At 42.2% G+C, this 27,686-nt stretch overlaps 1 protein-coding gene and 1 long non-coding RNA gene across 3 annotated transcripts in view; one reads left to right on the top strand and one right to left on the bottom strand.

Annotated features, from left to right (window-relative positions):
• The window catches only part of LOC307022751 (glutamate receptor ionotropic, kainate 5-like), a gene marked incomplete at its 3' end in the record, with an annotated part of 608,764 nt that overhangs the window by 266,409 nt on the left and 314,669 nt on the right, over positions 1-27,686 (bottom strand). Inside the window, exon 3 of the mRNA XM_079655644.1 lies at positions 6,014-6,178. Within this exon, the coding sequence (XP_079511770.1) occupies positions 6,014-6,178 (165 nt within the window). The remainder of the gene's footprint in view (positions 1-6,013; positions 6,179-27,686) is intronic.
• LOC307023327 lies at positions 15,760-22,953 on the top strand. Of its 2 annotated transcripts, XR_013803673.1 has the most exons (5): positions 15,760-18,613; positions 18,780-18,911; positions 18,998-19,313; positions 19,459-19,532; positions 19,828-22,953. It is a non-coding gene; the product is annotated as an uncharacterized lncRNA (long non-coding RNA). The 2 variants fall into 2 exon arrangements; XR_013803674.1 differs by lacking the exon at positions 19,828-22,953 and having other exon boundaries at positions 19,459-19,821.

The following is a 27,686-nucleotide window of genomic DNA, read 5'->3' as shown; positions in this document are numbered from 1 at the left end:
ATTGAGGTCAATCACTGGCACTTTTTTATTTTATTTTAAATGGTACACTTTATGTTGATCTATTTATTACGTTGTTGGTGCAACTGGCACTTTATGTTGAACTGTTTATTGTTTTGGCCAAGGTTATTGAGAGAGTTGGACTGAAATTGATTAGATTTTTTAAATCCACTGTTGGTAAATCAACAAAGTCTGTTATGGCCTCTGAAGCAACAGAGAGATGTTTTCTAATAGTCAGGGTTTCCAATGTTCTGAATGTACTTGAAAGTATTGTGTTTTACTTAAAAAACAAAGTGTTATAGTTTACAGAAGGTATAGGCTACCTGAATCTCTGAAATGTACTATATTCCTAAAGATGCTATTGCTACACTTTATGGCAAAAATTGCACTTTTCTGTTGGTCTTGGTTAGGTACCACCTTGAAAAAAATAAAAAATGTTTTGTTGCTTAAGCTTATGTATTCAGTCATTATTCAATGGTATACTAAAATCCATGTGAAAAAAATTGCTTCTCACTGTTCTCAGGTCAAATATTTATATGTGATTAAAAATGCGATTAATTTCGATGAATTAATTACAAAGCTTCTAATTAATTAGATTAATTGTTTTAATCGAGTCCCGGCCCTAATTTTTACATTTTCATTCAGGTTAAAGCGAGCATTTAAAAATATAACTTTATTAGGTGTTTACATTGTCGGTATAACATTTTTTTGAAAATTGATTATGGCACTGTTGAATGTGATATTTGTGTTTGTTTATGGAGAGCATTGGATTGATTTCTAAATAATAATAGAAACAAATTATGTCAGGCTGAGACCCAGAGCACCCAGAATCCTTTGTGCTGTAAATGTAAAGTAACATTATAGCAGTATAGCTGATTAGCTAACTACAATGTGATTACTGTAGCATTGCCTATTTGTGGAACTGCACTAATGTTTTGTTTAAAGGCCCAGTGAAGTGTGCACCTGTGCATGATCTGTTATGCTAATACGTATAGTAATGACCAAAATTGTCCATTGGAACCCATATCAAAAAATGTTGGAATAGCAACAAATTTGACGAGTTTTGAATTTTCCGGGGAAATCTGCAGTCGACCTTCGCCTTCGTGGGCGTGGCTTGCGATCTACTGCGTGACGTCACGAGATGGACGCCGCCGCACTGTTTACATTCACCACCGTTCGTTTTTTCTCTTTTTCAAAGTCGAATTTCTCAACGTTTTTGAGCTAGTATTTTCCTGGAAAGTGTGTCGGAGTCGACTGGAAGTGATTGCCAATCGAGAAAACCTGACAATGGAGGCGACAGTGAAGAAAGAGGGATGAAAAACACAGGGGAAACGATGCATTGCCGCTGGCTGTAGTAATGTCAAGTCTGCCGAAGTGGCGATGTTTCTGTTCCCAAAAGATGAAGGTGAGCCTGGCTGGTGTCATTGTTTCGGAGATTCTTTGATTGATCATGATAAATAAAGGCCACTGTTCGATTCGAGAGAGAGAGAAAGAGAGACTGAGAGAGTTACAGGGTTGTTGTTAGCATCTGGTGCTAGCTCGGAGCTAACGGAGATTAGCTGTTTCAACAATAAGGAGAGAGAGAGTGCTCTCCTGTGGGACTGAGAGAGATAACGTCAGCTCAGGGAGGTAAACTGTAGCCTAAGTTATCTCAGTGGGTTTGGTCATCTATGTAAACAAATATTTCCATCTATGTAATATTAGTTGTATAAAATAGGTTAAGAAATCATTCCAATGTTTTTTGATTATTGAAATATATGTTTCATATGAGTGTTGAGAGCTGTATCCGTAAATCTCTTAATGTTGCCCTCAAAGTGCACCAGATTGATCACTTTCCTCATCTATCCTGTCCGAAAAGCTGTCCAAATCAATCATTTCTCTCACACTAGTATCACTTTCCAGAGTCTCCGCCATGTTTACAATCGCAACTGGGTACATCTTGTGACGTCACAGCCACTATCGTCTGCAACTTCCGTTAGGCTCAGACGGCAAAATTAATAATTCATTAATTCATTAATTATGAATTATTAAAAATTATTTTAGCCATGAACAGGCACAATGATATGTAAGGAATGAAACTGCCATTTCATTTTGGTGCAAAAACATGCACTTCACTGGGCCTTTAAGGGGGCAGTAACACAAATAAACTAATCAAAATGTACACAGATTGCTGAATATACAGTGTGTGTGTGTTTGTGTGTGTGTGTGTGTGTGTGTGTGTGTGTGTGTGTGTGTGTGTGTGTGTGTGTGTGTGTGTGTGTGTGTGTGTGTGTGTGTGTGTGTGTGTGTTTGCTCTGACAAAAACACTGACTGCCTCTCCGTGGGGAAGAGTCTCTTTGCTCTGCTGTCAGATGATAATCAATAACCCTCTCAGCTGCTCTCAGATCTGTTCTCAGAGCTCTCCGGTCACAGCGACCTTCATCACCACACCCAGGCTGCATCTCACTTCTCTTAAATGTCACCTATCATGCTATTTTTAGGCAATAGCATAGGTCTCAGATATATAAAAATATATAAAAAAAACAAAAAAAAACTGATCACCCATTCTATAGCCTCATATCCCTCTATTTCTCTTCCTCTTACAAAAGTGCTGATTCTGGGTATAGACAGTTCTCTCTTGAGAATGAGACCCTGTGTCTCAATTAGATTTTCACCTGTATAAATAAAGGCTAAAAAAAAAGAAAAAAAAAGAAAAGCTTTTTTTTTTTACTGAAAAAAAATACAAAATAAGAGGGGGTGGAGCCTTAGCAGCTCATGCGGGACCTGGCATATACTGTCTAAAATGCTGCGGTGATTAAACACAAGTATTATTAGATCAAGCATTATTTCTGAAACAGTATGGAGCTCAAAGGCTTTCTCTCTTGCCGGTTATACCACAAGGTGAGTTCCTTTTTATTTCCTGCTTCTTCACACACATCATGTGCAGTACAGGTTAGCTCTGAGTGTTACTGATTCTAATGTAAACACTGACCATATTACGTCCAAAACAGTCGGGCATTGTTTCTGATAGCAACGTTTCTGATAGTGCTGTGGGTCCGCCGCCGATTTGACGTCATATCGGCGTCAAATCTGGATCAGCTTTCTTTTAGCAGAAACAAAGGCTACGTCACGTCCGTTAATTTCACATCCACACACATGGATTAACATCGATTTAATACATTAATGTAGCCTTTGTTTCTGCTAAAAGAGGTGTCGACCAGCTGTGGCAACAAGAAAATCGGCAAACTCGAGTGTGACTATTAAAAAATAAATTATTATTATATTAAAATTGACAATAACAACCGACCGTCGGGGTAGAGCATTCACTTGGCATTTCTGGGTATTTCTCCACTGATTGGGCCATGTTAACAATGCCATGTAACTGTCACGTTTGAAGGGACGAAATCGTGACATCTTCACGTCTCCCAGCATGGTAAATCGTCACATGTTCACGTCTTTCCGTGATACCGGGTTGTATAAGAGAGTATTCTGTTGTATTCTGTTTCTTGTATAATGTAGATAATCCTCTTAATATAGTTATTTTTAACTGAGAATATGTATATATTGTCTTTTAAATTTGTAAAGTTTAACTTTATTTTATTATTAAAAAAAGTATACATTCACAGACATCTTTCTGTCTGTCTGTCTGTCTGTCTGTCTGTCTGTCTGTCTGTCTGTCTGCCTGTCTGTCTGTCTGTCTGTCTGTCTGTCTGTCTGTCTGTTCTGTCTGTCTGTCTATTTAACTATCAGATGTTCACTGTGAAGTGTGTTTGTCTGCTGGCGGCTGCATTAATGTGTGGTATTTAAAGTTCACTGAGCAGGGAACAACAGCTGCACCTGCTGACCCCCTCCTTAAATAAAGGTCTGCCTCCTCACACAGAGCGCTTCCAGAAGTCAACCTTAATGTCAGAGTGAAGAGGGGCTGCAGCCGGGGTGGGGGGGGGGGGGCTTACTTGCGTATGTTGGGCATTAATTATCATTATGGCACATGACACAGATGGCTTTGGTGTTATTTAGGATGCAACTTTAACCAGAAAGTGGCCATATTTTTTCTCTCGGTGGGTTGATTTTGACTACCATGAGTAGTGTTGCTACCATTGGATATAGATAGCAGAAAAGGGAAATTATTACCGCTACTGTGGACAATCTTTCCAACAAATAGGCAATCTGTCCAATCCAAATGACCCAGAGTCCCCTAAATCTTCCGAATTGACCAACAAATATCATCAGCCCTCCCAGAGTACAAATATGGTCACATTCCAGTTATAACGGCCATTTTTGATCCTAAAGACATCGGAAATGGATTCAGCATCCTAAATAACCCCCAAAACCACTCTAAAATTCTCCAAATCGGCCAAGCCATTTTCTTTTATCCACATAGGTTATAATGTCATTATTAATGCTTATCAGTGTTGTGCTAGTTACTGAAAACCAGTAACTAGTTACATTACTAGTTACTTCATTTCAAAAGTAACTCAGTTACTTTACTGATTACTTACAACAAAAAGTAATGCGTTACTGTGAAAAGTAACGTTTGAGTTACTTAAAAAAGGGGTCCCAAAAAAAAAAAGCTCCCATTAATGCCCTTATAGCCTTCATTTAAGTACTGTTATTGCATTGGAGAATAATACAATCTGTTGATCAACTTGACATGCATTTGCATCACTGAACTCTGCTAAGCAATGTGGTCTATACAAAAACAAAGATATGTTTCAAAGTGCCAATTTATCGTCGTCAGAGAGCGATTCCGGTTGATACATGGCAAAGGCTTTCACAAAGTTAGAGCCGTTATCAGTAACCGTGGAGGTAACTTTTGTTGACACTCCATACAAAGAGTGAATGTGGTCAATCTCACTAGCAATAAGATCGTACGTGTGCCTACCCTTTATCCTTTTACAGGCCAACGCAGCTTTCTGGCGTTGTAAAGTGGTGGGGTCTATCCAGTGAGATGTTATCCCGAGGAAGCTTCTGTTGTGGACAGACCAAATGTCTGCGGTGGTCGAGATGTATTCCGGCCCCTCAAATGTTTTCTTTAGCTCGCTATCCATTTTGGTATATTCTTTCTCCAGGTAGTTGGAAAACGTTTTGCGTCCCGTGTGCCGCCCGGACATGGTATCATGCTTACTAGCTCCCTGAAAGCGGGTGACTCCACTGTAGAAATAGCCTGCACGTGTTCAACAACATACCGTGCAATGGCTTTATCCACTTTCACCTGACTAGCAGTCCCTCGGTTGAAATCCAGCCGCTGTTGCTTGGGTGGAGGTGGAGGTGGGGTGGCGTCGGATGGCTCTGGGTCTGTGGTCTTAACTAATAGCTTCGTCCCAGCATGTTGTTTTTGCAGATGTTTTAACAGATTGGAATTGCTGTTTTGAGCAGTAGATAGGATCTTTGACCCGCCAAGACACAACTTACACTTAACTAACACATTCTTTTCTTTATGCTCGAGAAAAGTAAAATAGTGAGCATATCTCCATGCGAAGAAACTCGACTTGTGCTCCGCTGTCGCCATGATAGTATTGTTAGTAGGCTAACTAAACACAAACACGCCCACAAAGCGTCTCCGCATGTGACACAGGAAGTATCTAAGTACATTTACTCAAGTACTTAAGTACAGTTCTCATCTCTGTTCGCCTCGCTGTTGGCGCCGCTCACCAACGTCTGGGAGCCGAGACTATATACAAAAAATAACGGAGTAACGCACCATGTAGTAACGGTAACTGAGTTACTGAATTAAAAAAATAACGCGTTAGAGTACTAGTTACTGCCAAAAATAACGGCGTTACAGTAACGCGTTACAAAGTAACGCGTTAGTCCCAACACTGATGCTTATTAGTGCAACTTATGCTCATTGTACTAATTGCCCGACATATGTGAGTTAGCTTCCAGCAGTTTATATGTGCTGGAGAGCCTACTATACATTTCTAACATAAAACTTTGGGGTAGTGAAATTGGGTATTTCCGGGTTCATAACAGGACTATGAGCTTGCAGACGAATAGGTTGGTGGAGAAAATAAAGAAGAGTGAGACAGTGACGTACTGGTGTCAGTGGTGTCGTACTGGGAGTCCTTCTGCAGCTCGTACACGTCCACCTCCACCCTGGCTTTTGAGGACACGTCCATCATACTGTTGATGTTCTCCCTCGCCAGGCCCAACGCCATGCGCTCACCACGACCACAAGCCGACTGATGGTCCAAAATGGCCGCTGCAGGGAGAGAAAGGAAGAGGGAGTTGTTGAGAAAATTCAGATCAATAGTTAATAAGAATGATACATTTCCTATTATTTGAAAAGCACTTTTCATACGGATGCAGCTCAAAGTACTTTAACGATATATCACACAACACAAGTCAGGAAACAAGAAATTCAAGTCTTGTTGTATCTTCAAAACTTTTAGCACGCATGCAGCATACTATATGTTTATGATTGGAAAGATATCATGGAGTACAAGGAGGTAAAATAGGCAAGAAAATAAATCAAATAAAAACTAAATTAATTATCCAAAAGTTCAGAACCCAAAACTAAGTATTACAGTACAACAGTAAAAATAATAAATAAATAAATAAGACAATATAAAACATAATAATTGAGACCAAATAATCAATTATTGGGAGTCACTAAAAGGCTAATTTAAGAGCTGTGGAAGCTGTTTTTTTTTAAATGTTTCATTTTCTCATAATAAAAACCTGGTATACCTGAATTATGAAATGACAGTCAAAGGAAATCAACACCAAGAAGGTTGTTTGTGGGCGTAAAAAAAGCATATTGTCCACTTACAGAAACGGCTTTGTTACAGCGACGTATGCTGTATTATGTGGATGAGACTGTTGAACAATGCTTTTTTTTTATTGGTCCACATGACATGACATATTGATGATCTGCATGTGCAGTCAGTCCGTGTTGGAAGTGGAAATGTTTTTTTCACAGTATTTCATTCAAGGCACATACATGGAAAATATATTTAAAGTAGAATAAAATACAAATATAATAAAGTACACAAATAAACATCAACAACAAATACCTGTATATGCAAATAATTAAATATCCACAGTAGAAAATATCTATATCAATAGCCAAATCCTTTGAAAGTGCTATGTACAGAAGAGTATTTTCTTTTATGTATTCGTTATGCACTACTACAGAAACCATGCTAATTGTTACAGAAACATATGACAAGGTGTCCTTTTAAACATTAAAATTAAAATGAGATCCCTTGATAAGTTAGACAAGACAGTTAACCTCCTCATCTGTCCTGTTTCTGAACTGCGTTCACTCAGCCTTACAGCATGGGCTCAGCATGTTTGGGACCTTGGCATTTGTGGTGGTATTTAAAAGCACTTAGACCACACAACATGTACCTTTTCACACACTGATGGCAGGCTTACAATACGATAAACCAATGCTGCTCATCAATCAATAATCAATCCTTGTTATGAACACACTCACAAAATGATGGCTCTGCCTTCAGGAGCAAGTTCACATTCACTATGTGGCTCAGGGAAAGAAGTAAAAAGTTCCTTCTTCTTTGTGTACTGCGAAAGGCACTAATAACAAGGTTACTTGTTGAAAATGAAACAGAAAGGTAAGGCTCAGTATTTCCCAGAAAGCCCGGTGCTCATCTCCGGAGATGAGATAAAGAGTCTACCTCGGGAGCCTCATAAGTCTTCAGATAGCATCTCTGTTTACTCTGTATCTGGTTGTGTGGGTCAGTGCTACAAACACACAGATGGGTCAAGTGAGGAGCGGGGGGGGGGGGGGGGTTGGGGGCAGTCCACAGAGGTTCAACACTTGATCTCTTTTCTGTCCAAGAATGGATCAAAAACACTCCAGGAAGATCTGATAAGAATTCATTTCAGCCCAGTCCTAGGAAGTACTTTTCTAGGAAGTAAAAGGTTCGTTCAGGCCATTGTTGTCTGGGTTTGCCTGCTGATGTATGGAAATGTGAGGGCTGTTTTACATGCCGTTTTCGGGTAATACTACTGACGGGCCAGTTTGGTAGCACCTGGCCAGCGCTCTGATGCATCTTCAAACAATATCGCAAGACCTATCCAAAAGTGGCGTTAATGGGATACATCTAACTAGAAAACATATTTTAACCTAATAAAGTGAACTAGACTACTATAACCAGGCTCACATTCAAAATGACTGATGGCCAAGTTGATCTCAAGGTACCCAGCCAACATCTCAGATGCAGATAAAAGAAGGACAAACAATTGAAGTTAATTTTGTTCTGTGTATAGCGAGAACTAAGCTGCAAGCCTTACCCCAGAGTTCATGACCTTTTAGAAAGTACTGACCCCTGACATTTTGTAAGGTATTTTCCCTGGAACTTAATTTACTTAATTAACCAAGGTCCTATGAGTCCACACGCAATGAGTTTCTCGAGTTCCTTATTAAGGAGGTCAAAAAGGTGCTAAGATCATACATTTAAAGGAATGATCTGGGACTTGTTGTTTTAGTTTGTGATAAACGTGTTCTCTAGGTTGATTCCTTTCTTTTTGAATCTCTTGACAGCTGATCAACTCTGAGTTATAAGCTTCACTAAAACATAATATCAAATGATGATATTGTCTAGTATTTAAGTAAAGAAGTTGTAGAGTGAGTCAATTCACCACAAGACAAACCTCTAAGCAGAAGGAGCTCTGCAGTCTTGATTTCATTTGACTCCTGGAGGAAGTGTTTAACTTGAGATATAAATGGACTAACACGTTTATTTGTTGCTTCCCACTTCTCACTCTGAAACAGGTCTGGACTCTGAGGCCATGGAGAGGGCGACAGATTCAACGAGACAAGACCAAACAGAGACTACACATCACTTCATTCTGTAGGTGTGAATGTGGAATCACAGTTCTGCAGTCCTCTGGTGGTCGCCATCTTTTAACAGGCAAAAAGTACACCACTGTGCTCACATCGTGTGCTTTATAAATGTTTGTGTCAGTGGTTTGAAGGATCTATAGATTTATCGCGGAGAAGACTACACTGACAACTTAACATTTGGTTCAATTGAAGAACACATTGTAGTGTTCAAACTGTTCCCTGAAGGATGTGGATGTTGCAGGTAAAACAAAGTCACAAAAGCTTGGAGTCATCCAATGTCTCTTTTTTTAAAAGTCTTATTGTGTTTTACAAAAAATCAGTGTCCATTTTGAATCGATACCCTTGCCGGTGAGGAGGCTCCACCAATTGAAAGTCTGCTCTTTTGTCTTCACGAGTTCCGGACTATGGCAGCCGACAGCAGCTGGAACTCCGCTGCATTGTTTGACGCTTTCGTCAGCGGTCTCTCGGATTCTTTACAAGACCAGCTGGCGCCTCTCGATCTGCCCGCTGGCGCCTCTCGATCTGCCCGCTGACTTGGACTCTGTCATATCCATGGCTATAAGGATAGACAATCGTTTGACGGAGAGGAGAAGGAATAAATCCAAGGATGCGGTTGATCCGCCTCTCCAGAGGAGACGCTCGCCGCTGGATACTACTTCTTCTTGGAGGCTCCGTCACCCCTCACCACCTGCGTTCCGGACAACAGCGCCCCCTGGCTCCGTGGAGGAGCCAATGCAGTTGGGCCGTGCCAAGCTGTCGATGGCAGAACGTCAGTGTCGATTCAAGGAGGGTCTGTGTTTCTACTGCGGGCAGCGCGGACATCCACAAGTGGCTTGTCCGGTAAAAGAGGAGGCTCACCAATGAAGAGGAGTACATCGGTGAGCCGGATCTCTTCCTCTGACTTTCCTCCTCGCACCCTGACCCGGATCCAGGTAAAAATCAGAGACAATGTGGTTACATTCCTAAGAGTCGACTTTATGCAATTTCAGGACCTGAGAAAGAGGCCATGAAGGACTATATTGATGCCTCCCTCAAAACAGGGCTTATTCGTCATTCCTCATCCCCAGCAGGTGCAGGTTTTTTTTTCGTAGGCAAAAAGGATGGGTCTCTTAGGCCCTGTATCGACTACTCACCTCTCAATGACATTACGGTTAAAAACCGGTACCCCCTCCCTCTTATCTCGTCCGCTTTCGAGCAGCTTCAGGAAGCCAAGGTTTTCACCAAGTTAGACCTGCGTAACGCCTATCATTTGGTCAGGATCAGGGAGGGCGATGAATCGAAGACGGGTTTTAACACCCCTTCAGGACATTATGAATACCTGGTCATGCCGTTTGGATTGTCAAACGCTCCTGCAGTCTTCCAGGCTATGATCAATGACGTGTTGAGGGAGTTTCTGAACCATTTCGTTTTTGTTTATCTTGACGACATTCTGATCTACTCCACTGACCTTCACACCCACAAACAACATGTCCGTCTGGTTCTACAGAAACTGCTCCAAAATAAGTTGTTTGTCAAAGCCGAAAAGTGTGAATTTCATGTAGAGACAGCCACTTTTTTGGGCTTCATCATTTCCCCAGGTCAGGTTAGGATGGACCCAGAGAAGGTTAGCGCAGTAGCCTGTTGGCCTACCCCTGACTCTCGCAAGAAAGTGCAGCAGTTTTTAGGCTTTGCTAATTTTTACAGACGTTTTGTGCGGAGCTTCAGCGCTATTGCAGCCCCTCTTCATGTCCTCACGTCCCCTCAGGTGCCTTTTGTGTGGTCTCCTCAGGCTGAGGAGGCTTTTTCTCGGCTGAAAAGATGTTCACCACTGCCCCCATACTTACCATGCCGGATCCCACTCGCCAGTTCTTGGTGGAAGTGGATGCCTCCAACGAGGGGGTGGGAGTGGTCCTCTCCCAGCAACAACAGAAGGACAACAAACTTCACCCCTGCGCTTTCCTGTCCAGGAACCTCTCCCCGGCAGAGAGAAATTATGACGTGGGAAACCGTGAGTTGCTGGCCGTGAAGTTAGCGTTGGAAGAGTGGAGGCATTGGTTGGAGGGAGCCGAGCATCCTTTTGTGGTCTGGACTGATCACAAGAACCTGGAGTACATAAGAAAGGCCAAAAGACTGAACTCCCGCCAGGTTAGGTGGACCTTGTTTTTCAACCGTTTTGACTTTGTTCTTTCCTACAGGCCGGGGTCTCAGAATGTCAAGCCTGACGCTCTGTCCCGTCTGTTTGACCCTGTGCCTGCAGTCAAGGAGCCGGAACCCATCATCCCATTGAACCGGGTGGTAGGAGTGCTGACTTGGTCAGTAGAGAAGGAGGTAATACGTGCCAATGCTGGAGCTCCTGCACCAAGGGGTTGCCCGCCTAACCAGATTTTCGTTCAGGAGGCCGAGCGACCACAGGTGATCTACTGGGCTCACACTTCGCTGATCACCTGTCACCCCGGAGTCAAGAGAACTATGTTCATTATTAAACAACGTTTCTGGTGGACATCCATGGAGAAGGAGGTGAAGGAGTATGTGGAGGTGTGCCCTATCTGCGCTCAAAACAAGACCTCTTCCAGGGCGCGAATAGGACTATTACAACCACTCCCTATTCCCAACAGGCCCTGGTCAGAGATCTCCATGGACTTCTTCACTGGCCTGCCCCTCTCTAGAGGTAAAACCACAGTTCTCACGGTAGTGGACAGATTTTCTAAAATGGCACATTTCGTTGTTCTGCCCAAGATGCCCTCAGTTAAGGAAACGGCTGAGGTCATGATGCAGAATGTGTTTCGGCTTCATGGTTTCCCTAAGGATATTGTCTCCGACCGGGGTCCCCAGTTTGTGTCACGCTTCTGGAAGGAGTTCTGCAGCCTCATCGGTGCCACGGTCAGTCTCTCGTCTGGATACCATCCGGAGTCTAACGGCCAGACAGAGCGCCTAAATCAAGAACTGGAGAACTGCATGCGCTGCCTGGTGTCCCAGAATCCATCCTCCTGGAGTGAGCACTTTACCTGGGTTGAGTATGCACACAACATCCTCCCTACTTCTGCCACGGGCCTGTCCCCGTTTCACTGTGTTTATGGCTACCAGCCGCCACTGTTCCCAGCCACGGAGAGAGAGGTCACAGTCCCGTCTGCCCATGCTCTGGTCAGGCGTTGTCGGCGCGTGTGGGCTGCGGCTAGGAAGATACTCTGCAGGAATTCGCAACTGGTTAAAAGAGCAGCAGACCGAAAACGCTGACCAGCCCCTGTATACCAGCCACCCCAAAAAGTCTGGCTCGCTACACGAGACCTTCCCCTCCACGTACTCTCCCGAAAACTGGCTCCCCGGTTTGTGGGTCCTTTTCCCATCACCAAGGTCATAAACCCAGTCTCAGTGAGACAACGGCTTCCCAGGGCCATGAAGGTACATCCCACCTTCCATGTAGGGAAATTAAAACCGTTGAAGGAGAGTGCTATGGTTCCCACCGTCAAACCCCCCCCGCCCCCCCGGATGATCGATGGAGGTCCGGTTTACACGTTCAAGTCACTATTGGCTAGTCGGAAAAGGGGTAGAGGGCGACAGTTACTGGTTGACTGGAAGGGTTATGGTCCTGAGAAGCGGCAATGGATTACTTCCCGCTTCATCGTAGACAAAAACCTCATTGAGGATTTTGACCGCTTCAACTCAGAGAAGCCTGGGCCGTCAGGAGCCGTCCCTAGAACGGGGGGTACTGTCATGTCCAAGAAACTTATAGTGAAAGTTTATTCTTTATGTTAGAGTTGTCATGTCCATTTGTCTTGTGCTTTATGTCTATGCCCTTAATTATTTCTTCCTCTCATTTCAGGCCTCCACGCTCCCCGCCCCCTTCTGTCTCCTGCGTCCTTGATTATTTTCCCCGCCCTGATTGTTTCCATCTGTGTCCCCTTTACCTGTGTATATATTTTAGTAGCTCCCTCCTGTTCATTGTCAGTTCGTTGTCTCTCGATGACCTACGTATCGGCTTACCTCACGGACCTTTCACGGATCTATGATATTGATCACGATTCTAGTTTTCCTCGAAAGAGTGTTTTGTTTTTCCTTATTTTTATTACTGTGCAAAATTCCAATAAAGTCTTTATTTTGAAACGCGATCTGAGTCTGAGTTTTGAGTCGTGCAATTGAGTTCATGCCTCAGAGTTCACTCCTTGACATGCAGCTAGTTTGAATGACTTTGTATACTGCAGGGTAGCTTGTGGATTTACTCCAGGTGGAACTAAACTCTGATTTAACACTTGATTATATTTCACATCATTCATCCACATCTCTAAAGTAACTAAAGGTATTACATAAATGTAGTGGAGTAAAAGTACACCATTTACCTCTTAATTGTAGATAAGTAGAAGTAGCAAAACATTGAAATAATTAAGTAAAGTACAAGTAACTCAAAACTTTACCCAAGTATAGTACTTGAGTTTATGAACTTAGTTACTTTACACCTCTGGCTATAAAGATAGAAAGACTAAGCCTTGCACAGAGGCATGCAAATATATTTTCAAAATGCTCAACAGTGCTGCCAAAAATACAAACTGACTGCTACACAATAAAAATAAATGCCCCACATTTGTACCTATTTGCTGTAAAAGAAATATTCCCAGATGAGGAGATAACATACAATTATGAGGATTCTGCTTGGCTCTGGCGCTCAATAGTGAGGTTATGTTCTCTTTAGGACATTGCTTAACTGACGGGTAAAACGTGTTGCATTGTTCCATTCCTCCATTGCTCTTCATGGTACTACCACTCGGCTCAGTTAAGCAGATGTGATTTATTTCAGCAAATAATTATACTGTGTTAACATTATTTTCTGAATTTCACCGGATTAATACAAAATGAGTCAATAATGTTTTAAAGTCGTGCCTATCTTTCACTTATTTACAGGAAGTACTGTATGTTGTGGAACACGAGAGGCTGGGACCGAACTTAGTACAACTCCAAACACATCAGGGGACAAGATGGTGCGTTTCAATGTATTGTTTTTCTACACATTGGCGCGTTGCGTGTCGCTGACTGGTATAGATTGAAGCTGTTTTACCAGTCCTATCGTCTTGGTAAGGGGGCTCCGTTTCCCCATACTTTGGGTCAAATTGAAACGGGTTAAATGTTATACTACACAGAAAGATAAAGGCTGTCTGGTCACAGGGTGTCTTGTAGGGACGGCAGTCCTTGTAAGGACAGATGATTTTACAACCTGTTGACATGACAAGACATTAGATCATTGCCTTCATCCAGAATGTGCACACCTCCATAACTGTTAGACCTTTGCAGCACACAAGTCAGAAGAAACCACTACCAAGGTGACAACAGTGTCTTTTTTTTGTGCTACAATTTCAGGCTCCCTGTAAAGAAGCTTCTAACCCTGAGCCCGAGAGAGATCCTCCGTCCTCCCCACGAACCAAAATGGCAAGTTGTACTTCATAATACTCTATCACCATTGTTTTTTCACACACTGGCAAACAGAGATGGGGTCGTTACTCAAAAAAAGTAATATATTACATATTACTCAAAAAAAAAAAAAAAATATTACTTCGTTACTCTCTACATAAAGTAACACGTTACTTTACTCGTTACTTTACCCATTACTTTACATGCAGGGCCGCCCCTCCCTACAGGCAGATCACGCAGACTGCGGAGGTTGCTTCATTTTGCGTAGGGAGCCTCATCTGAAGCGCAAATGCGACGCACCCAGGGGTGGACTGGCCATCTGGCATACCGGGCATCGTCCCGGTGGGCCGTTGACCCAGTGTGGGCCGGTCCGCAATGTTTTTTTTTCTTTTCTTTTTTTTCCCTCTAAATTCCCTCCAATTGGGCCGGCCAATTGGCTACAGAAGGCTAGCAGTGTGTTGCCAGTATCAACACATATTATTGGTCTATTGTTTGTCATTTTTCAATCAATCATGGGCTGACAGGCTCAGAGAGCCCTGACAGTGCTGTCAGTCACAACACAAACCAGGGTGGGGCGGGACCTCATGGCATGGGTGGGAGTCGCGGGACGGGCTGCTGCTGAGCTGAAAATGGATAAGCAGAAGAAACGCCCGGGTGGCGCTGAAAAACTGCGACTTAAAAAGCTGAAGTCTCTGGAGGTGGAGGCTGCTAAATATTCTAAATTGACTGACCTATTTGGTGCCGTGGTCACCGACCCAGCAGGTGCTTCTGCGCCGGGAGACGAGCGAGTGGAGGCATACATGGTAAGTAACATTAGCCTGGGGCTGGCTAGGCTACATTTTTGAGACATGTCCAAAAAAAAAGTAGAAAACGTTTTTACATTGAATGTGATGTGACAACAACTAATTAACTGCATATTCCTACTTGTGACAACATATTAGCCCAGAGTTGAAGGGCTGTGAATGTTGGTAGTTGTGGTTGATTTTGTTTAAATATGCCGAATTGTGATATTATGGGTTTTTATTGTTCAGATGATTTAGCTAGGCTAGCTAAGAGCTGCTAACGTCAGCGGTTTCTTGTAGCCATAGCAACAGTAAACGTTCACATGGACCAACGAGCTGTAAGTAGAGATGAAGCTGCAGAATCAAGCTGTATTGTAAATACAGATGAGATACTTTGAATTTTAGCACAAAATATAAGTAAACCTATAGGAAATAATTAGATTAATTTGCAATATTTGCCATTGAATTTATTGTAATCTTTCAATTCATTTATTGTTTACTGAGGTGATAACTATTTCATAATTTGTGTGTAACTTTAATTTCTGTGTAAATGTGTTACTTTTACTGTAGTTTTCAAATGGCTGTGTATAGTGCTGTCTTGAGCATTTTCAGGTATTGTCACAAAGATCTGACTTTTTTGCATTGGAAAACACTAAGTGTCATAATGAAAACATGGCAAAGCCACTAGTGTTGTTACGCTCGCAAACGTTTCGTTCAATATGAACTAATCTTTTATCTTGGACATTATTCTGTGGTTTTGAGTTATTTCCCCATCCAATGATAAATGCTTTCCCTATGTCCAGCCCAGACAGGTTCAGGGCAAGTCCAGCTGGTCAGTTCAGGGAGAGAGCCAGACCAATTCAGGCTGCCCAAAGACTGCACCACCTGAGAGGGAAAAGGCTGCAGAGAGTGAGGAGTATGTCAGCCCAAAGACAGGATCACCTGAGAGGGAAAAGGCTGGAGAGAGTGAGGAGTGTGTCAGCCCAAAGACAGGATCACCTGAGAGGGAAACAGCTGTTGAGAGCTATGAGTGTGCCAGTCAAATAACAGATTTTTTTTCACAACCTGATCAGAGAAATCTCCAGTCATTTTTAAATTACCATCCTCAGCAAAAAAGTAGCAATCCAGTGGTGCAGAAAGTGTTCTGTAGCAGAGACGGCACCAGTAGAAGGTGGCTGACGTACTGTCCAGAGCGTCACATGCTGTATTGTTTCATCTGCATGGCATTTGGTAAGAGAACTGATAGCAGTCTGTTCATCAGTGGAATGTCAGATTGGAGGCATATACACCAGCGCACAGAGGAGCATGAGAGCAGTGGACACAGAAACTGTGCTGAAGCTTACCTCTTGAAATCCGCCAGTGCTGATATCAGCAGTGTGTTTGTTGGCAGTCAGATGTCGGCACACAGAGAGCAGGTCAGAAAGAGACGGCAGGTTTTGGAGCGCATCATAGATGTCATCAAGGTTCTTGGGAAGAGGGGGCTTGCATACAGGAGGTCAGAAAATGAGGCAGCATATACTCTGGAAGACCACAAAGTTGATCATGGTAATTTCTTGGAACTCATACTTCTACTGGGGAAGTATGATTTCTGTTTAAAAGAGCACCTGGACAGCTGCATTGAGAACAGCAAAAAGTTGCATTTGTCTGGTGGCACGAGAGGCAGAGGTTCCCTTGTAACTTTACTCTCCAAAACCACAGTCAACTCAGTGATAGATGCAATTCACCATCTCATTAGAAAAACATCTCCAGTGATATCAAGAAAGCAGGAATGTTTTTCAGTTCAGCTGGACACAACACAGGACATCACCTCTCAGGATCAATGCTCTATAATTATGAGGTATGTTACTGATTTTGTTCATGAGAGGCTTGTTGCAGTGCTGAAGTGCAGTTCATCCACTGGACAACATGCTGTCAGAAGTTCTGGACAAAATGGGCCTCAGCAAGACCATGTGCATTGGAAATGTGACTGATGGGGCATCAAACATGCAAGGCCAATACAAAGGATTCTCCTCACTATTGTCTGCACAATCTCCAAACCAGGTGCATGTATGGTGCTACGCACATGTACTAAATCTGGTGCTTGCAAACACAACAAAGATTGTTATTGAGAGTGGGTCCCTGTTTGCGCTCCTCAATGGCATTGCGGTATTCATCAAAGAGTCATATAAAAGGATGAATGTGTGGGAAGAGTCAGGCCGAAACAAGAGACGTAGACGCCTTGCTCCTATTGGCGAGACACGCTGGTGGGCCAAGCATGAGGCCCTGAAGAAGGTGTTTGGCTCCTTTGGAAAACCGGAAGACGGTCTGTACGTTGATGTGCTGTTGACATTATCAGCTATACAGAAACAGGCAACAGTGAAACCATGTATCCGTGTCATGGCCAGAGGATATGCAGAGTCATTGCTCAAGTATGAGACGATCTTGACGGCTCAAATCTTCCTCCGCGTATTTGAACATACCTCTCCATTGTCTAAATACCTTTAGACGGCAGGATTGGACATCCTCTCTGCTCACAGAATGGTGGCATCGACACAGGATACGCTGAAAAGCTTGGGAAGAGATTTTGAATCTGTAAAAAAGCAGCAGACACATTTGTCAACTGGACAAACACAGAAATCCAAGAGAGAGATGACACGGACATTGAAGTGGAGGCAACACTGCCACAAAAGAGGAGGAGGATGAAGAAAGTCTTGCCTGGAGAGATGGCTCAGGATGAGACCCTGGATGAGTCAGAAAAATCCTATGAGGTGAATGTGCATAACCGGATCATGGACACAGCAATTGAAGCCATTCATAGGCGCTTTTTAACACACGGCAATCTATATGCTGACTTGGCATGTCTGGATTCCAGAAACTTCCCTCAGCTCTGCACCAGTGCTCTTCCCCAGTCTGCCCTTTAAGACTTAAGCAAGTGCTTGCAAGGATTTGACAGCAGGGCAACCAAGGAAAATATGCAGGCCGAGTTGAAAAGCTTTGCACTCCAGTGGAACAGGCTGAAGGCATCCCCATTTGCAGAGTACAAAGCAAGAACAGTAGAAGATGGATCAGGTGGTGAGGAGGACAACACAGAAGAGGTTGAGATAACTCCCATAAGCTGTTGCTCCTGCAAAGAATGCCCTCTGTGCTGCTACCAGATACTTCGCCGTTTCAACATGCTAACAGATGCCCTGCCCTAGGCCTTGCTTATAAATACCTGCTTACATTATCCCTCACACAGGTGGCTTGTGAGCGCACATTTTTCAATTTTGAAGTTTATTAAAAACAGACTCAGAAGCATCCTCTCATCTGATAAATTGGAGGCATTTATGTTGATGGCCACAGAGAAAGACATCCTCATGTCCTTGGACTCTGACTCTGTGATAGACAGACTTGCAGAGAAGAGTGAGCTGCTTAAAAAGCTGCTCCACTGATAAGGCGAGAAATATTTAATATTATTGTTATTATCACACATCACACATTATGGATGTAGTAATTCATTATTTGTCATTTTAATGATGCTTTTCAGAAGTTGTATTGTGCTTATGTGTTGATCCTTAATGGTGTGATCATGTACACTAAATTATCAATTATTCTCCATTTCAGGTTGTTCTGATATATTTGAGGAGTCGTTCTCCCTCTGTTCTATATGTGGACTTGTTCTCTCATTTGGGACCACTGTTAGAATTTGGTAAGTGTATCATGTAATTTTTAATGCTGTATAAATTCATACTTCATAATTTTAAAAAAGTTTTGAAAGAAACGCACATCCCAAAACTTTTCAACTCTAGGTGCAGGACAGAGGAAAACATTTTATTTATTTTTCAGACTTAATAATGTATCCAATTCCCTCTCAGGTTGACCACTTGACATGTGAGAGCTTGAGGAGTTGTTCCCCCTCCGTCCATGTTCGAGGACTTGCTCTCTCTCTGCCTCCACTCTCTACCTTCACTGCACCAAAGTTTGGCTGTTGAGTCTCCTCTAGTATGGTGAGTTTATCATTTTTTATGTTTTATGAAATCATACTTACTTTGTGATGATTAGAGACTTAATAATGTATCCGACTCCCTCTCAGGTTGACCACTTGACATGTGAGAGTTGTTCCCCCTCCGTCCATTTTCAAGGATTTGCTCCCTTACTGCCTCCACTCCACCACTTTTTGAGAAGTCTATGATTTGTTGAGTATATCATGTGTCTTATAATGTTATATGAATTAATACTTGATTTGTGATGATGAGAGACTTAATAATGTTTCCATGTCTCTTTTTGGTGGACCACCCTATATATGAGAGCCTAAGGAGTTGTTTTCCCTCTGTCCCCTTTTGAGGACCTGCTTTGTCTCCTCCATCATTCACTGGGCCACTTTTAGGTTCCTGAGTTTATTTCATGTGGTGAGAGGAATGCAATATGTGTATGTTTAAAGGTTATGTTTAAAGTTTTATGTGAAGAAACATACTATATGTGTGATAAAATGACAATTGGTAATTCATAAATGTCTCTTTATATTCTCTGCTACCATTATCTCCTGTCAAACAGGTTTTCCTGACCTGCTAGAAGTTCTTCTTGATGCTTGAGTCATAGATCATATCTGAGAGCTTCGTCTTGACTTTGTGAGTTTATTATGCAACTTGTTTTGTCTCAGATTGAAACAAAAGGTTTGATTATGATTATTTCCTGGCTGAAGATTTTCATATTGATGGTTTTAATTTCAAACATCTGCATATCTTTTAAGTTCAATTAACAGTTATGCAGGTAGGCCTTAGGGCTCTATTGAGACTTAAGTCATCCTTCATGACAGATAGATTTGTTCACTAAGTGTCACTACGTCACAAAAAGGCTACATGGCTACATATATTTGTCAGTACACAGATACTGAGTACAAGTTCTGTTTGCTGTTTCTTGCAGGTCACGAATTTGGTTAGGAGTGGAGCTGGCTGGCTGTGGACGAGAAAGTATAGAGCAATACATACTTATGCACATACACGTATATGAGAATGCATATCTATTCAGACCTGTAACCCATGTCTTAGACTTTTCACACAGCTACAGTATATATATATATTTTTTTTCCAATTCTCTATTTATGGTTTCATAATGAGTGAGTGAGTTTCAGCTCTAATGCTGCTACTGTCTGTAATATGTTTCTATTTAGATTATTTGTCAGGATATTTTTTTGTTATTATTGTCCGAGTCTGGTTTTAACTAATACTGGGCTTACATCAAAAGATTTTCACAGTCACAGACTAAAAACTGCAAGGGTAGCATAAGGATTCTTCTCCCGTTAGTCTCGTCCCACCCCTAGTCATGACATAACTTCTGTTGTGATTTGACACTATAATGAATAAAGATTGATTGATATAGCTGTCAATTTTAGTCCTTGAGTTCATAGTTAAGTGCTTTATTTGTTAACTGCTATCAAGGAATATGACTCTCCTTTGTAGTATGCATGAGAGAAGATGCCGCAAGTTTAGTGGACTTCTATGTAGTGTCCGCTGATAATGTAGTGGGCTGGTCTGGACAGAAAATGCCAGGGCTGAATTTTTGTCCCAGTCCACCCCTGCGGTGTAAGCGCGCCACAGTTTTCGCCGCTGCGAGGCTCCACTAGCAAAACTAACTTTGCATGTTTGCTGTTTACTCGTTACTTTACTCGACATCCTCACTCTAGATTCGGAGGTCCTCCTTAGCTATTAGCTTCACGTTAGCATGTTGTCTTCGCAGGTGCTTGTTGAGGTTTGACGTTGTGTTTGCAGCAGTAGATAAAAGCTTCTGGCCTGGACACAGTTTGCACCTAACCGTCACATTCCTGCCCTTTCTTCGGACAAACTCAAAATAATGGGCATACCTCCACCCCTCCAAAGTTATCGCTGTTGACTCACTCAGCCATGTTTATGCACTGCATGTGGACGCGCAAGTCGCGCAAATGTTACGTAAATATAAACCTGCGGCGGAAATCCCTCTTGCCGTCAAATGGAGAATTCAGTAATTCTTTATTTTAGTAGGTAACTGTACTGTGATTACTGATTTTACTTTGTAACGTGTTACACCCAACTCTGTTGGCAAAGGGAGGAATCTTTGTCACATATATGGCAAACAAGTCGGATATCTGTCAGCTTGTTAGCAATGATGAAGCCTTGACCTAAGATACACAATTTAGGCAGGACATACTTTCCATACTACTGCAACTGCTAAGTCAGATGCTAATAAGAGTTTTTCAAAATGATGAGTAAAATTGTGTTTTTTATAAAATAAGTTTTAAATAAAATATTTAATCGCGATTAATCACATGATTGTCCATTGTTAATCACGATTAATCGCACATTTTTTATATGTTCTAAATGTACCTTAGAGGAATATTTTTCAAGTTTGTAATACTCTTATCAACATATGAGTGGACAAATATGCTTTATGCACATTTTTATTATCATTTGAACAATGACAAATATACTCATGAATATTAAACACAACAAACTCTGAACATTACAAATATTCGCCTCAATTCAACCTGAAACCTCTCTCGTACAATAATACAATACAAATTGTGTGTGTGTGTGTGTGTGTGTGTGTGTGTGTGTGTGTGTGTGTGTGTGTGTGTGTGTGTGTGTGTGTGTGTTTGTGTGTGTGATGGATCGTTGGAGCTATGTGCAACTCAAGGCATATGCTCGAACGGGAGCTGCCTGGACGCTGTGATCATGTTGTGCGCACTACCCGTTCTGAGTGTGCTGACTTTTCGTACAATGTCCCACTGTCTGGCTACCTGCATAAAGTCAAGTGCTCGGCGCAGTTGTCGGCGAAATGTCACTCCTCTGTTTTCATTTAAACAGCTCCTTATATACGTTAGCGCAGCTAGCTAGCACCAGATGCTAACAACAACAATAAACGTAAGGTCTCGCTCTCGCTCGCTCGCGCCACACATACCACACCCTCCCGGTCTTTCCGATGGCCAGTCAGTTCCTGCCGGTGAGCGTGGAAGTGTGGTCTGTCGCAAGCGGACGACAGGAGCGGGGCTGTCAGCATCAGCTTGTAGATGGTATTTTAAACTCGATGCACTCTGAAACTACGGGGCGGCCAAGGACAAAAAATACACATGCATTAATCGCGTTAAAATAATTAGTGGCATTGACAGCCCTAAAAATAAGATGTCCAAGTGTAATAGATATGACAAGTCATGGTTGTTGACCTTCCGGGTCTGTCCAGCAGAGGGCGGTTGTAGCTTGCCACGGGTGCATAATACATTGGACTTGAAGCAAGCTAAAAACGTCTCTGTTTCCTTGTCTGATATTTTCCCAAAATTAGGTGAGTTCATCCGTGATAAATTTTATATATGTAGACTGTCTGTGTGTAATATTAATGTGAAAAGCACACTGTTGGCGTGATAGTTGTTAGAGGGTATTTTTGGAAGGTTTTTCTGGGTTCTGTAATTGTTGTAGCTGTGTATGCTAGCTTTGCTAGCGCCATTAGCTATGCTAGCACTGCTAGCTATGATGGTGCAGTTTAGCTCCAAGAAGGGGATTTTGTATGTTAATTTGGGTATGTTTGTAGTGTGCATTTAATAAGGGACATTTTGTGTGTTAAATTGGATGTTTGCAGTATTTGCATTGTTAGTGGTTGTTTTATGTCAAGAATCGATGTTTTGTATTTTACAGAGTGCTATGTGTACCATGTTGTTGGTTGGCATAATACATTGGACTTGAAGCAAGCTAAAAACGTCTCTGTTTCCTTGTCTGATATTTTCCCCAAATTAGGGGCATAACACAAGCTGACAAACCTCTTATTTTCATTTTCATAAGGGTTAATTTATTTCATTAATTCAATTCAAAAAGTGAAACTCATGTATTATATGGATTCATTACACACAAAGAGAAATATTTCAATGCTTTATTTGTTTTAATCTTGATGATTACGACTTACAGCTAATGAAAACCCCAAAATCAGTATCTCAGAAAATTAGAACAATAAAGGCTAATAAAAAAAAGTATTTTTAATACAGAAATGTCAGCCTTCTGAAAAGTATGTTCATGTGTGTGCACTCAGTACTTGGTTGGGCCTCCTTTTGCATGAATAACTGCATCAATGTGGCGTGTCATGGAGGTGATCAGCCTGTGGCACTGCTGAGGTGTGATGGAAGCCCAGGTTGCTTTGATAGCGGCCTTCAGCTCGTCTGCATTGTTGGGTCTCGTGTCGCTCATCTTCCTCTTGACAATACCCCATAGATTCTCTATAGCGTTCAGGTGAGGCCAGTTTGCTGGCCAATCAAGGACAGTAATTCCATGGTCACTAAACCAGGTCTTAGTACTTTTGGCAGTGTGGGTAGGTGCCTAGTCCTGCTGGAAAATGAAATCAGCATCTCCATAAAGCTTGTCAGAAGAAGGAAGCATGATGAAGTGCTCTAAAATGTTTTGGTAGATGGCTGTGTTGACTTTGGACTTGAGAGAACTCAGTGGACCAACACCAGCAGATGACATGGCTCCCCAAATCTTCACTGACTGAAAGTACATTTTGGATTTCATTTGGAAATCAAGGTCACGAGGAAGAGTGGAGAGGCACACAATCCAATTTGCTTGAGGTCCAGTGGGAAGTTTCCACAGTCAGTGATGATTTGGGGAGACATGCTTTATTGGCCAGCAAACTGGCCTGGCCCGAACCCTATAGAGCAGGGGTCCCCAACCCCCGGTCCGCGGACCGGTACCAGGCCGCGGAGGTGTTACTGCCGGGCCTCGAAATAGCTGTGAGTTTATCGTAATGTTTGCAGAATTATAAATATATAAAGTATTTTATCAAAACATTTTTTTTTTTTTTTAATTTATTTTATTTTATACCAGTCATATTATTTCATCCAAAACATACAAAATAAATCAAAATTGGTTAGTATAAGGTCTCAGCCTCTCGTGCGCAGAGAACGTTACAGGTGGTGCGCCAATAGGAAGTGGAGCACACAGGAGACAACCGTTTAATCGCAGACTGTTATGTTTGTGGGGGAATGGCAGTGCATACATTATTTTAGATATATTTCGAACTCTGACTTCATTTTAAGGACATTGCAGCCAGGGGTGTAGAGCTATTTTTTTATTTGTAAAGCCTCCTTCACTTCATGAAATGGCTGCAGCATCAGGAGGCAGCCTCTGAGAAGTGCAGCACCAGCGCGTACACACCGCCTTCACTGTGTTCCCCACTGCAGGCTGCTACGTTTCAACCACACACACCTCTACACTCACACACATCGAACGGCCCTATTACTCGTTGTATGAAGGAAATGTCCGGTCACAAAGGCGCATGATGTGTGTGTGTGTGTGTGTATGTGCTTTGCTCATCTCCGCTGTGTGTGTATATGTTCGGTGTGTTTGTGTGTGTCCAACAACGGAATTTGTTTTCAAATTACCATGAACAGTAATTTACACACATCTGGCCAACTCCATAGGTACAGTGGGGCAAAAAAGTATTTAGTCAGCCACCAATTATGCAAGTTCTCCCACTTAAAAAGATGAGAGAGGCCTGTAATTTTCATCCTAGGTATACCTCAACTATGAGAGACAAAATGAGAAAAAAATATCCAGAAAATCACATTGTCTGATTTTTAAATAATGTATTTGCAAAATATGGTGAAAAATAAGTATTTGGTCAATAACAAAAGTTCATCTCAATACTTTGTTAAATACCCTTTGTTGGCAATGACAGAGGTCAAACGTTTTCTGTAAGTCTTCACAAGGTTTTCACACACTGTTGCTGGTATTTTGGCCCATTCCTCCATGCAGATCTCCTCTAGAGCAGTGATGTTTTGGGGCTGTCGCTGGGCGACACGGACTTTCAACTCCCTCCAAAGATTTTCTATGGGGTTGAGATCTGGAGACTGGCTAGGCCACTCGAGGACCTTGAAATGCTTCATACAAAGCCACTGCTTCGTTGCCCGGGTGGTGTGTTTGGGATCATTGTCATGCTGAAAGACCCAGCCACGTTTCATCAGCAATGCCCTTGCTGGTGGAAGGAGGTTGTCACTCAAAATCTCACGATACATGGCCCCATTCATTCTTTCCTTTACACGGATCAGTCATCCTGGTCCCTTTGCAGAAAAACAGCCCCAAAGCATGATGTTTCCACCCCCAGGTTTCACAGTAGGTATGGTGTTCTTTGGATGCAACTCAGCATTCTTTCTCCTCCAAACACGTCTCGTTGAGTTTTTACCAAAATGTTCTATTTTGGTTTCATCTGACCATATGACATTCTCCCAATCCTCTTCTGGATCATCTAAATGCTCTCTAGCAAACTTCAGACGGGCCTGGACATGTACTGGCTTAAGCAGGGGGACACGTCTGGCACTGCAGGATTTGAGTCCCTGGCGGCGTAGTGTGTTACTGATAGGGATGCCAGTGATTATTCGATTATTCGAATATTCGTTACAGTCTCCATAATCGAATATTATTTTTAAAAATCGATTTTATTTATATATATTTTTATTATTATTTATGTTTTTTTTTTTTTCTGGCTTAGTTTCAACCAAAATATAGACTAATGCTAATAATAGTAATAGTATTAATAATTGTAAATAGCCATTGGTCACACCACCAGTTTGTTTTACTGTAAACTTGGAGGAAGCCTGCGTGCAGAGCAGACTGCTGCTGCAGCACGCTACACACCGACCCCGCCCCCACCCCCCCTCTCCCTCACACGTGCGACTAAATATGAACAAAGCGGCAGGTAAAAAGAGTTCAAGGAGCTGCATCATTTTTTTTATTTGTCGTTCATTTTGTTTGTAATATTAAACATGTTCCAGTAAAGAAAACAACGGAATTCCTTTTGACTGAGTTTTTTTTTTTCTCTCCCGCGGGGGGGTTATTATTTGCCAGGGCTGCCGAATAATCGATTTTGATCATGGTCAGTTTCTGGCAACCCTAGTTACTGATGGTAGCCTTTGTTACTTTGGTCCCAGCTCTCTGCGGGTCATTGACTAGGTCCCCCCGCGTGGTTCTGGGATTTTTGCTCACCGGTCTTGTGATCATTTTGACCCCACGGGGTGAGATCTTGCGTGGAGCCCCAGATCGAGGGAGATTATCAGTGGTCTTGTATGTCTTCCATTTTCTAATAATTGCTCCCACAGTTGATTTCTTCACACCAAGCTGCTTACCTATTGCAGATTCAGTCTTCCCAGCCTGGTGCAGGTCTACAATTTTGTTTCTGGTGTCCTTTGACAGCTCTTTGGTCTTGGCCATAGTGGAGTTTGGAGTGTGACTGTTTGAGGTTGTGGACAGGTGTCTTTTATACTGATAACAAGTTCAAACAGGTGCCATTAATACAGTTAACAAGTGGAGGAGAGAGGAGGCTCTTAAAGAAGAAGTTACAGGTCTGTAAGAGCCAGAAATCTTGTTTGTTTGTAGGTGACCAAATAATTATTTTACCGAGGAATTTACCAATTAGTTCATGAAAAATCCTACAATGTGATTTCCTGGATTCTTTCCCCCCATTCTGTCTCTCACAGTTGAAGTGTACCTAGGATGAAAATGACAGGCCTCTCTCATCTTTTGAAGTGGGAGAACTTGCACAATTGGTGGCTGACTAAATACTTTTTTGCCCCACTGTATGTGGGTGTTCCCAAAAGAAGTTAGTTTAATCTTAATCTCGATGTAGTGCTAAATGCTGTCGGAGGGCACCGGAACGAACGCCCCGGTATCACGTTATTATGGCTGGCTAACAAGCCCAGGGGTCTCACTGACATTTCAGTTATATCAATATGTGTACAGTGGTCCTAATTTGTTTGAATTGTATCCTGGTTTTAAACTGTGTTATATGTTTTGGATGCATATTGTTCTATTATTTGTTCAGGCTGTTACATACAATTAGCCACTGTTGCCACCTATATTAGGCTATATTATATATTATATTAATATTTGTAAAGCGGTCCTAATTTTTAGTTTTAATTGTATCCTGGTTTTAAACGTTGTTAATATGTTTTGGATGCATATTGGTATTTCCTCAGGCTGTTAAATACAATTAGCCTCTGTTGCCACCTGCTGGTGAGTAAATATTAATATCAGTTAAAATTGACAACCGGTCCGCAATTTTTTTTTAATGTTTCTGCCGGTCCTCGGCACAATAAAGGTTGAGGACCCCTGCTATAGAGAATCTATGGGGTATGGTCAAGAGGAAGATGAGAGACACGAGACCCAACAATGCAGACGAGCTGAAGACCGCTATCAAAGCTCGAATCCCAAGCCCTCCGAAGCTTACAGGCAATGTCTTCTCCTCTGTCTCCCCACTTCACACTCTCAATGGAATAATGGCACTCTTGTCAAAAAAATCTTTTAAAAAAGAATTTGAAAGAACTGCAAATTAAAGTTCTTTTTTTGGGCACTCAACTTGTACAGAAATTCTGGAAAACAAAATATGCGTTTGCAGGCCACACAATAGCAGCATCTTAGGGAGCTCATTCCTTTGTCATTGGTGAGAGGTGTGGGGGCTCTTTCACCTCAGCTAAAACTGTGCAAGTGATTTAGACTGTTGTCGACCAACATCAACGGAGAGAGCTGATGTTGGGAGGCGTGTGGCGCATTGGATTAATGCGCTGATCTTCGAATCAGAGGATAGCAAGTTTGAGTCCCACTGCAGTCAGCATGTCGTTCTTTCCCTGAGACACTTCACCCCAAATTGCTCCTGTGGGGATTGCCCAACGTATTGAGTATGTAAGTCGCTTTGGATAAAAGCGTCTAACAAGTAACATATAATGTAATGTAATGTTGTGCTAATGCAAATGTTCTTGTAGATCAAACTGTGTCCTG

Source organism: Notothenia rossii, assembly GCF_949606895.1.
Source record: "Notothenia rossii genome assembly, chromosome: 10".
In the NCBI taxonomy this organism is placed as follows: Eukaryota; Metazoa; Chordata; class Actinopteri; order Perciformes; family Nototheniidae; genus Notothenia; species Notothenia rossii.
This window is presented reverse-complemented; position numbering and strand designations above follow the sequence as displayed.